General features: G+C 39.0%; 1 protein-coding gene across 4 annotated transcripts in view; it reads left to right on the top strand.

Moving 5' to 3' along the window:
- Window positions 1–7,317, top strand: part of LOC116997449 (iron-sulfur protein NUBPL-like) — a 76,938-nt gene extending 69,621 nt beyond the window's left edge. For all 4 annotated transcript variants that reach the window (XM_033062166.2, XM_033062164.1, XM_033062165.1 and 1 more), the window contains one exon: window positions 6,407–7,317. In XM_033062166.2, coding sequence (XP_032918057.1) covers window positions 6,407–6,469 — 63 coding nt within the window. In that variant the 3' untranslated portion in view covers window positions 6,470–7,317. The remainder of the gene's footprint in view (window positions 1–6,406) is intronic.
- The last annotated feature ends 4,831 nt before the right edge of the window (window positions 7,318–12,148 follow it).

The following is a 12,148-nucleotide window of genomic DNA, read 5'->3' as shown; positions in this document are numbered from 1 at the left end:
GAGAGCTCTTCCTTCTGTGTGTGTAAAGCCCAGAGAGTTATGGAGCAGTTGGTGGTTGTCTTATGAGGAATTCCTGCTAGAAGCTTTCGGGTATATCACAGCCTGGATGGCACAGTGGATTTATCAGTATCTTGGCAGAACAGACAGGATATCTGTGATTGTTGAGCACCAAATTCCCACCTGTCTTAAAGTTGAAGAAGCAGCTCAGACAAGTACAAAGTACGTTTGCTGTACAGTGTGTCCATTCACATCCTGTATATACAGGTGAAGGATTTTGAGTCCAATAAATTGCACACTGATCTATAAGTGAAGAGTAAAAGCCCAGTCAGGTGGAAAGCAGGACACAAGGCATCAGCAGTCTGATGGAACAGAGCAAAATAAGTCTGGTTAATAATCCCTTTTCAATTAAATCAGAGTGTTACAAACCTTGCTGTGGTGTCATCCCAAGAGACAACTCAAATTTGTATTCAGAAACACTTTTTCTGTAGAATGCTTATGAAAGGGTGATATATAAATAGGGTAAAAACATACAGCGTTTTAAAGATTGCAAGAAGTGGTTGGAGAAAAATTGAAGTACTGGTAGCAAGTAGTCACAGAATTCTGCTTTGTGGTTTAGTTGTCATGAATAATTCTGTTTAATGAGTGGTCAGTCCAGGGTGTGATATTTTTGAAAAGAAAATCAAACCCTCAAGAAGGCTCCATGGTATGATTTATAATATGCCTTTATCATCAAGGCTTCCTTTGAATCATCACAGTAGCATTTGGTACATGTAGGTTCAAATCCTTCATTCAGTGTGTAGGTAGTACAATGCATCATCAGACCCTCATTTATGGTTCTGTCTGCTGAAGAAAATGCCGAGTGTAGGATAGTCTGTTTGAAAGATGTTACTATACTGCATTTCATTTGTACTGTTCTACTTACCATGTTTTTGGGCAGGATGTGTTTTTAGATGTCTGTAACAGCACCTTGGGGATAGGAGTATTACCCAACTGGGCCTGCCTCCAGGAGTCGTTTGGGTGATACAACTACTGATACATAGGAATGATAGGAAGTTTGCTATGAACACTAACAATTTTTCTTTGAAGTTTTAGTTTTGTAAATCCAGCATACTTACCCATCTCCTCTATTTCATGTTATAATGTATGGATTGACTTTTACTGTTTATTAAGGTTGCCTCTCTGACTTGAGACTTCATTGAAATTTGGCAAGAGTTGCTAGTACATGCAAAGAAGAATCTTATGGTAGAACTGCCCAGAGGAGGACAGAGTCTATAGTCTCTCGACCTCTTGTAGCAACCAAGAATTTCTCTGGGTGACATGAAGCTTTTATCTGAAGTAGATTCATTTAAAACTGTATTTGTCATGTTTTTAGTATTTTCTGAGTTGACCACAGTAAAATATAGATATTGAAAGGCAGCTCCAGTCATGCCCTGAAGGCTGGAGTTGTGTCAAACTAACAAGTAATTTCCATAGAAATTAAAGCTATTTAAAAATCTGACTGAACTGGCAAATAGAACATGGTTGTGCCGAGTGCTAAGAACTGAAGTAATCAATGACTGGCTGTGCTTGTTTTCATGTTGATCATAGCTAAGATTAGTATTTGTCCTTGTGATAGTCACTATTTGATTAGTTGCTCATGGTGGCTAGTTTCCGTCAGCAATTAATAAATTGTAAGCCCAACAGATCAGTTGAGCAGATTTAAATTCCTTTTCCTTCTTCGCAGATATATTAGCATCTGCAGCATTTGATATCCCAGACAGTCAGGACTTGCACAGATTCTCCTTTGGATTGCTGGGCTGGATAAAGCAGCTTAATAATCTTGGAGTCTTGTAATCAGAAATAGACATTAGAAACCATACCGGTACTGGAATTTATAGCCTGTGGTGTATGAGGCCTACAACCTAGTGATGGGATCAGAGTGTGTTTCTGAGTTGCTGAAGTTGTTTGTATGCAGTGGTTTGGGTGAAAGAAAATGTGATAACAGCTCCTACCTGCTTTGACTTTGTTGATTGTAGGTCGGGTTTTATGTTTTTGTGGCCATTGCACCAGACACTGGCAGGCACTAGTGAGCTGTTGTCAGGTTAACATCAGCACCCCAGTGGAAAGCAAACCAGCAGGTCAGGCCAAAGCAATCCAATCCATGACAACAGGGCAGAGTCAGCCATGACCTGTACAGTCTGCAGTAATCTTAGCAATGATGCATGCTTCCCTCACGTGTAAGATTTTTAGGGAGAATGAAATGCCATAATTGAAAGGCTCATATTTCCCTAGGATTACTGTAGGGCTTAATTAGATGAGCTAGTAAAAATCTTCCAGTTTAAATCTACCCCATCTCTATTAGCCCATGGCAATACAGATTTGTTACAGGGTGATGAATCAGGATGTTCTGATTATTTATGCTGAGTAGGACTTTCCACTCTATTTCTTGGTAAACTTCATTACGGGTTCTCTGTTTCCTACTCCACCATCTATGCTGTCATCAGTCACTTCATCATCAGCTGTACCCTTGATGTCTTAAGAACTGTGCCCTTCTGGCACTGTACCACTCTTCGAGAGGTGAGCAGTCTCTCACGTTGCTGTTTCCAAGCTTTTTTTGACTCTGTGCACATCACGTTCCACCTCTGCCTGTCCTAGTGCTGCTCTCAGGCCCCATCTAGGCAGTGTTCATAATAAACAAGTCTGCTCTGGTTTTAGGGCGTTCTGTCTTTCTGTGTACTTCTTCATCCTCAAGAAATGGGAAGAATGATAACTGATACATTGTTGTTAAATAAAAAGTCGTCCATCAGCAAGAAAATGGTTTTCAGAAAGTCTGTAAACCATTCATTTAGAACTTTCAAACATTAAGGGAGTAACTGACCTGAGAAGTTTGCTTTTATCCGATTAAAATGAAAAAGGTTATGGGGGATAAAGAACTCTTTATCTGCTGGTTTTCCACCCAGAAAAGAAATAGTAAACCGTGTCAGTTTTCAGTTGCAGCCCAACTTCTTTTGCTTAGTAATGATGGATTAAACAGCTGAACTGAGCTGCAGTCTCTGTCTACAGATGCCACATTGAAAAGATCACAAGTAGGAAAAGCTATTCAATATACTTAGGGTTGTTTTTATGGAGTGCATATTGACAGTCACCATGATTCTGTTTAGGCCTTTCAGGTGTGTTGATTGATAGGTCCTCACTTATAGTTAAATTATTTGTTCAAAGACAGGAAACCGAGGCTTGAAATTGTTGATTTTTGCCAAAGCCAGATGACTGGCAGAGTTCTGTAAAGACACATATGAGATACTGGGCTGTTCAACAGACTAAGTGGTGGTCCAGAAAACAAAAATCCCAAAGCTCAACAGGCAAGATCTGTTGCTGGGAACAGTGCTGGCATGCTGGCTACAAAGAGTTGCACCAGGAACTTCCTGTTGCAAAGTGGTGATCAGCTGCTTGGCAAATGAGGGTCAGTGTACACTATGTGGTGTTGTTCAGACACTCATTAACAGCTTTTTGTGGGAAAAGTATCTTAAGTTTATTGGGCTCTTGACAGAAGATAACATTTATACAAGCAGTTGAGTCTGTTTACAGTTTATTTATAATTCTGTGTACAATTTGGTCAACTCTGTAGCAGGCAAACAGCCTGGGCAGTCTTTAGAAGGGGCCACGTTTTGTATGCAGGTTCCTAATTGACTAATTAAAATGCATGAATTGATCTGTGTAAAGTGGGAACTGCCTGTGGGACTGTTCCAGATAGTTTGAAATTCCCACCTGGAGCACTCCTGCACCAATTAGTCAAATACTTAACTGCAAAGGCAGCTTGACTTCAGTCAGTCTGCTTATTTCAAGTGAGTCTATTATCTTGTCTAGGCTCGTGGTTAGTTGCGGGGTAGCTGGACCACCCAGGCCAGTAGTAGCTGAGGGAGGTGAGTGTTGCACACAGGCTGTTACCCAGCTGCACTGCAACTGTAGCCATAGAAGTTTGAAATTCATAATTGTGAATTAAGTTCTAAATTCATTCTATCATTCTTGGCACAGAGTCATGTATGTGAGAGAAAACAATTCTGTCTTGTTGTCTGCATTCCTTATGCACTCAGAAAATTTTATGGCTTTAGTTTTAAGGGGATGTGAGCACTGAGACTATGAGGTTTAAAGGGTGGGAGTGCCAGAAAAGAAAACCCTACAAGCCAGGAGCAATCCCTAAAAAAGAGAAAATGTGAGCAGTGCATGGCCCTGCAAAAGGCTGACACCTTGTTCAGTGCAGTGACAGTGAGTGCTAGTGGCCCTGGTGTGACAGACAGACTTTCCTTTCATGCTCCCCAAGCTCTGACCTCTAGCATGTGTCAGTTTGTGTGCTGTTTTAAAGGCTCATCAGGGATACAAGGATTAATTCATGTTTAGAACCATCTTGCAGGAGACAGGAGAAATCAGTGTGGTAGGAACTATTGTGGAGATTTGTTTGAGGAATGCAGGAAAGGTTGTCAGTGTGGTCTCTGTATGCAGACTTACTGGAGAAGATGGAGTAGGTTGGTCATGATGGAACAGAGTAGGAGCAGAAGGGCAAGCTCAGCTAGGGGACTTTGCTGTGTTAGTAAAGACAGACACAGAACTTGATGTATCAGCTAGAAAATGAGCTATTGACAAATTCAAATTATAGATAAGGTGTACATTTTTAAAAATGGAAGTTATCAACCTCTGGAACAGTGTGCAGTGTGTATATACATAAACACAAAAATATTATTTTAATTACAGTAATTTCATTATTACAAGCTGCACTGACGATAAGCCACATCTCCGGGTGTCGGCAACATTTTTTTCTTTGTCCATAAATAAACCACATCCAATTATAAGCCTCTCTGTCGTTTGCAGTGAGGACCCGCGTGCAACAAAGTTGCCAGTTAGTAACAGAATCGCGGGATTGGGGTGGGTTTACTGGCTCAGCTCGGGCCGTGAGGGCTCAGCCCTCTCGGGGCTGCCAATGGGGCCAGGTGGCCCAGCTCAGCGCTGCCGCTCGGCAGGGCTGCTCAGGGCTGGCCCCCGCTGCCACTGGGCTCGCTCACCCCAGACGGGTGCTGCCCCGTGGCGGCAGGCGGGCACAGAGCCCGCTGGCACCTGCGGCGGCAGGAGGGGAAGGAGCCCCCCCACTCCCTCGGCAGGCGAGGACGGGAACCTGCCTGCTCCTGCGGCGGCGGCAGCAGGCGAGGATGGGAGCCCCCCGCCTTCCCCCTGGGCCGCGGGGATGGCAGCACAGAGCCCCCCGCCTCTCCCCCAGGCTGTGCTGCCTGAAGGAGGGAGTCCACTGCCTTCCCCCGCCTTCCTCCCCCCACCCCGCGCTGCTGGCATGGAGCCGGCTCCACCCACCGCAAAACGGAGTAACCAAGTTGTAACAATTGCATAAAACCAGGTTTTACTGGCAGTTGCTCAATTCGGCACCTCGGTTTGCACTTCCGGGGTTGGAAATGTGGGAAAATTATTCACATATTGGCCGCCCCTGAGTGTAAGCCGCATTTCCGGCGTGGGAGCAACATTTTAGTCAAAATGGTGCGGCTTGTAATCGTGAAATTACTGTAAACATTCTAACATCAAACTTCTAGATTTTAAAATGTTGTTCTCTTTTGACTACAGGTTGTTCACCTTGGTACAGGAATAATTTTGTTTAATTTTGAGGTTTGTTATGTGTTGGACTTTACACAGTGTTTTTATATAAGTCCCTTGACATTAGATTTGTAAATCATTGACGGTGGACTGATCATGGTCCTAACTGTGTCATGGTTTTTAGAGATGTTAACATAAGTATCCTTGCTTGGGTTGCTCTCCATAGTCTTGCAGTTCTGTGCTATTGTGCCCTCCAGCTCAAGATGTCTGACCAGATGCCGCAGGTTGGTGTGAAAGAGAGCTTTAACTGTGTGGGTTCTAGTTTTGCGGAATTAGCTCTTTCCAATACCTACTTCAGTTTTGGAAAGGTGTCTTTTTAAAAAAATACTTCAAATGTCTGGATAGGAAATTCCCTAGTGATAGTCTAGTCTGTAATGAATTCATTGTCTCAAATTTTTTTTTGAATGCTGTTATTTTCTCTGATTCTCTGTCTTGTCCGTGGTGCGTCCTGGTTGTCAGGAAGAGGGAGGTTTCTAATTAATAGTACCTGTGGGACTAAAAAGTATCTCTTCCTCATCACTTCTCTTCCAGAAGGCTATTGACTCTGCTTGTTGTTAAATAGTTCAGTTAAACTCTTTCACCAATATTTTTATATAATGCTTATGCTTATTCTGTGTATTAATGCATTGTTTTTCCTGAACACAGACTAAATTTAACCCATTTATTTAAACATCTTTGATTTTCTCTTTGTGTGTAAAAGAAAAAATTCCTAATTGGTTGTGAAATATTCCTTTTTATAGAAAATGGGAGTGCTTAATGTATGTTTCTGTTTTTGCAGGCTAAAGCCTATCTAAAGATAGCTATGGAAATATTAAGAAGACTACCAGTACCTCCTGCTTGAAGCATTTACCACTGGAACTTAGCAAAAACATGATCTTTGATGCAGCTAATGCAGAAGAGTCCTGCTGTCTGATTACATGGAGGCCATTTGTTAGTTCTGAGAACTTCTTTAGGAATTCATTTACCAGAGGTTAAATTATGATTGCAATAATTACTGTTTTTCACATCATTGTTTGGCCATGTCCAAAAGGATTCACGTATGCAAATGATGATACTGTTTAACTGCTGAATTGTAGCATCATCAGGCAAGAAAGGAATGGAGTACATTTTTTATGTGTGCCCTGTTTTAAGGTCAAAAATGAAAAACAGCCTCTCCATGCAAGGAGAATGATAAGAGGTATACCAAGACATAAATCCTGCTTAAAAAATTATATTTTCAATACTCTAATTTCCTTCAGTTTTTGTTTTGCTTTTTATATGGTTAGCTATCAAACTGACCTTAAATTCTGCGAGATTTTAAGAAGCAAAATCACTTCTGTAACTGCTGTACTTTTGTGTGTTCATCTTAAAAGAAAATTTAAAAATTCCACGTATACTCTGAAGAGTTCTTGTGATGGATGATGAGCAAATTCATTCATTATCGGATAAAGTTCTATCATGAGGCAGTTCACAGTTTTAGTGGAGAATGGATTACGTGACCCTGAGGCTTATTTCTCAACTGTTTTACATTATAATGAACCCAGACAGAAGACAAGGTAACCGGATGTTTTTCCTCAGCTCAGTTTGCCAGGGAATGCAAATGATCAAGACAAATTAAATTTATGATTGCATATTCCCGCTACAGTGCAGCAACTTGGAATTTGAATATAAAGATATATTTTTGAAGTAAAGAAATATTTGCTCTTCAAACTGCGTGGCCTTCTGCTTTATTTTTTTCATTGCCTGTGATCTTTATTTTTGTGTTGGTTTGTGGAAGTGAAAGATTATGCCTTCAGGGAATGAGTTTTCATTTACAATTAGATCTTTGAGTTGACATTTAGGCTTTTCCATCTACACAGTCAAGTATTGGTATCCTAAACACACATCGTAACCGAGTGAATGTAACCATACTAGGTAGCTCTGCTATTTACCTCTAAGGGACCAAAGTACAAGCATTCCTTTCAGAATTTTGGATGTAGTTTTCTCTTACTGAAATGATACAACATAAAAAAGTTATGCATTTACATTAAGAATATTTAAGTCATATTCTTACACAGAATTTACACGAATAATCTAGACACAAGTGATGAGTTGAATTTCAAGCTTAGGTGATTTTCTAAATATGTAAATTATATAGTCCAAAACTATTGATTTTTTGCTTCAAGTCAATATCTGGACCTCCTTCCCTGCACCCTCTCCCATGAAATCTCATGTCAGTGGTCAGCTTTTTCAGTAGCATATTATTGTGGTCTATAGAATTGACAAAATACTCAGTTCCTTTCAGTTGTCTGATATATTTTACAAAAATTAAAGCTGGCTTAGTGTTCTGCCCTTTCATACTTTATTGGTAACATTTTTTTTCAAATTAGATTTTGTCTCTACATATTTATTAGCTTTGCTTTACATAGCGTAATCGTTGATATACATGTCTGTAAATAATCCTGTGGGGGTTTTGGCTAGTATAATCTTACATTTCAGTGGAAGAACTGGGATTTCTGACTTTTTTAGCAAAAGATAGTCATATAATCTGAGTGTTAGTATTTGTAATTCTGTTAAAAAGTTTTTGAATGTCTGACACACAGTTCATGTTGAGCCTGGGTGAACACTCAGTGTACAGATAGGTGGTTGTTCATCTCCCCTTTTGTTTCTTTCTCATTATTTCTTGAGTTAATTGAAGGATGAAATTTGCTTTCAAGTTTTCTTTTATTTTTACTCCTTTTTACCTTTTTCCCCCCTTTTAATTAAATACTGTGGTTTTGCTCTGTTGAATCTTTCAACTGCAGAATATTTTGCGTGCCTTTATCAAGAAACTGTCATAATGATTAAGCGTAGTTTCTACACCAGTCTGAAAATTCATATTTGGTTGACCGTTTTGTGGAAGGATTACACAATGTAGTTGATTTATTGATTGCAAATTGTCAGTAATTTTATATATATACATATATATATATATATACAGACATATAATTGTACAGAATTGGTAGGACATTTCTGTGTTTAAGGATGCCAACAGTCAACTCAAATTTAAATTGAGAATGTATTTGCTGTATTTCCTTCATTCTCATGAGTGAAAAACTGTTTCCCAGACCTTCTTCTGCAAAGTAAACGAAGGGCACTGGCCAAGTGTTATTGCTTCTTAATGTTACAGAAACACATATTCATATTTTTTTATTTTACAGTACACTGTTAAATACATAGTAATGAATTCCAGTCAACATACTATATTTGAAATTATATTCATAAAATCATTGATGTAAGTTGTTGGATTGGGGGGGGTTGGTTGGATCAGTCGGGGATTTAGCAGGAGAAGGTGGTATTTAACTGTAGTTTATAAATATAAATTACAGACTTGACACAGTGCTGTTTTCTCTTTTCAGCTCAAATATTTCACTTCATTCTAATTGATGTTTCTTAGTGTACTAATATGTTTTGTTCTAAAAATGCTAATCATAGCAAGAGGGCCTGGCTGTATGGGTAGATGCTGTTTGCTCCCCAGCAGGGGAGAGTTATTGTGCTCATGGGTTACCAGCACAGAATTACTGAAGTCTGTAGCACTGTGAGTTCAGTTACACACTGGAAAACCCCACAGAGGAGGAAAGAAAAGAAAGAGGAAGGCTAGGGAGGCATGGGACCAAAGACAGGAATGGGGGCAGAGGCAATTTTTAGTTCCAGTTTACCTCCTGTGTAGTTTAACAGCAGGATTCCCGAGACTCCCAAGATCCTTTTGCAGTGCTGTCAGGCTTAGTTTTGCATTTGCAACATGACCCTTTGTATAGTGACCACAGTTCTTGTGTTTGCAGATAATTCCTGCAGTTTCATTCGGTGAGGGCTGTGCATTTCATGGCTTTAATGAAAATGAAGCTGAAAGAAGGTATAGAATTGTTTGTGCTAGTGAAGTATTTTGCTATAAATTTTTTACTGCTCTGTTCAGCTGATAAATTGTTCAGTCTTTAAGACTATGATTTCTGCAATACTTTGGTGCTACATCCTCAGAACAAAAAAAAATTGTTATTTGAAGTTGTGAGAAAAAAGTAGTTTGCAGGTTAGTTTTTGTCTACTAATTCAATTTGTCTACTAAAACTACAACCCATTTTAATTGCTCTGACTGGTGATCATGATTATGAATTAATATTAATGCAGAAAAGTCCAAGACACAAGAATTTGTTCTACAACCAGCTTTGGTTAAGAAGATTCAAATCCAGAACTCCTAAACTTAGGAGAGGTCTTCAGTCACCTGGCTTAATCTTTGCTCAGGACCATCATAGAATGTTCATCACTCCTTCTGATAAAGCTGTATTGCTTGTGGAGGAAGTAAATATCATAGTGCTAATCACAGCTGATTTTTGGGGGGTTTAATGGCTTGGACTGGGCTTTCTTTGATCCTTGTTCCTAGCCTAATTGACTGCTTTTACCTAATGAGGCTGTGAATAAAATTACCGATTCTTAGGTTAATGCCTGGCATTTTAGATGCTTACAGATTTGAGATAAAGCTCTGGGGTTTTGCATTTGGATTTTGATACCCACATGCCATTTTATTTTCTCCTCACCACATCTGGCCTATATTGTTGTTGTCATTTTATTAAACAAAAATTCTTCCTGGTGGAAATGGCTAGGGGAAGGCCTCCTGCTTAAGAACAGTTGACCATAAGATGAATCTGAATTGCTGATTTAATTTCAGAATTGACTTATAATGACAGGAGTTATAATAATGAATACATTTTATTTTGGCAGCATTTCAGCCAAGGCACTGGTTTGTCAGCCACGTATCACACAGCAGCAAAAGAAAAAATTAATTTAATTCCCAAAGTAGTTTTCAACCTAAATTTAAGACTTGCCTTTTTTTTTTTTAATTTTTTTAGACTCTGTTTTGCATTATAAAGATATTAAAGTCTGAAGAAAAAGAATATTCAATGTTCTGTATTTTTCTCACAGAGGTGGGTGTTTTTCAACAAGAAGAGGACAGGCACAAGCTGTCCTTCCTTTTGTACCTATTTATCTCTTTTTCTCCATTTGTATGAGTCTGGATCTGAATACCCACTTTCATCAATGCAAATAAAGGACTTCTCCTAGGGAGTGAGTGAGTCTCCGAACAAGCTAGTGGGGGAGAAGAACATTTTAACATTGTTTTGAGGGCTTACAGATTTATTTGAAGTGTTTTCCCTCATACCACTGGGATTTTCTAAAATTTGTGTTATTTCCTGTGGTCCAGAGGTTTTCTTTTTGAGAGAAGTGCAGGAGATTCCCCACACTTGCCTACCCCCATGTATGCTTCCTGTTACTGAACAAGGCCTGTTTTAAACATACAAACTGCTGTTTACTTGTTCTGGAAAGTTAGCTTATGACTTTCTAATGATTCTTGTAAGTACTTTTTACTTTTAGGGGCAACTCTTTTTCCCCCAAATAATTGTGAAAGAAATGCTGTAAGATATTTTTAAAGCCCAGTTTTGCTGCATATTTAGGAAGAATAAAAAGGGTGAGAAACAATCTTATTTAACCAAACCCGTAGATGTAGATGTAATTTTGGAATGTCCGCCATGTAAATGTTGCAAATATTTGTTCTTTCATTAAAGTGCTAAGTGAAGTTCAGGAGCCTGAACATTCTCCTGCTCAAATACAGTAGGCATTTGAGGTTGATGTGAGTTGAGTCTGTAGCTGGTCGAACAGGCAAAGATGAGTTTCCACATTGACTTACTTGCTGAATTGGGAAGTTTCTACATGTCTCCTTTTAGAAGAGGAATTTCCATATAAACGGGCTTTTGTCTGTGGTACCTGGAGGCCTCTAATAATTACATTTCAGATGGAGTCAGGAGGTTTTGGGTTTGCACTCTGCACTTCCCTCTGCAGCATAATGGGGCCCAATGGCTATTTTTGAGAGTTAGTTTTTAAAACAAGTGTTAAAAGGCTGGCAAAACACACATCGTAAGCATGTAGACTTTGAAAGCAACCCTACATTTGTTCATGAGTGCCAGCACTACTGGCATCTCTTTTGTAATGCATTAATATCCTAAGCTTTTAGAAAGCCTGTGAGTTGTAGCTTGTTAGCACTTTTTTAAAAATGCATTTTTTATTAACACAGTGCTACTTCACTTTTGTCTTAATTTTTTGACAGTGTACATTAGCCTCTTTTTGTAAAAAGCAATTTTCCTTGCCTTTGGGTAATGCATCCAAAAATTTATTCCTCTAGAGAAAGAAAAGAGCTGTTTGATGCTGAATACCTTCTTTCCTGTAGGGTTAATATAGGAAATTATAGTCATTGTCTCAGTGAATTGTTGATTTTGTTACCCTGATGGGATATACATCTTCATTAAAACAAAATGAAACTGCTGATAAAATGCCTGTTAATTACTCAGAGCTTGCAGCTCATGAACATTGAAAACCTCATACTCTAGAGTAATTTATTTAAAATACTTCCATTTATAGTTTTTTTAAAAATATATTTTTCTAAGAAAGTAATTTAAGATGTTTGGACAAGGTGTTTGCCGTTGAAATGGATTTCTTTCCACTGACTAAAAAGGTCTGCCATTTTCACAAAGAATATGAC

Source organism: Catharus ustulatus, chromosome 6, assembly GCF_009819885.2.
Source record: "Catharus ustulatus isolate bCatUst1 chromosome 6, bCatUst1.pri.v2, whole genome shotgun sequence".
NCBI lineage: Eukaryota > Metazoa > Chordata > Aves > Passeriformes > Turdidae > Catharus > Catharus ustulatus.
This window is presented reverse-complemented; position numbering and strand designations above follow the sequence as displayed.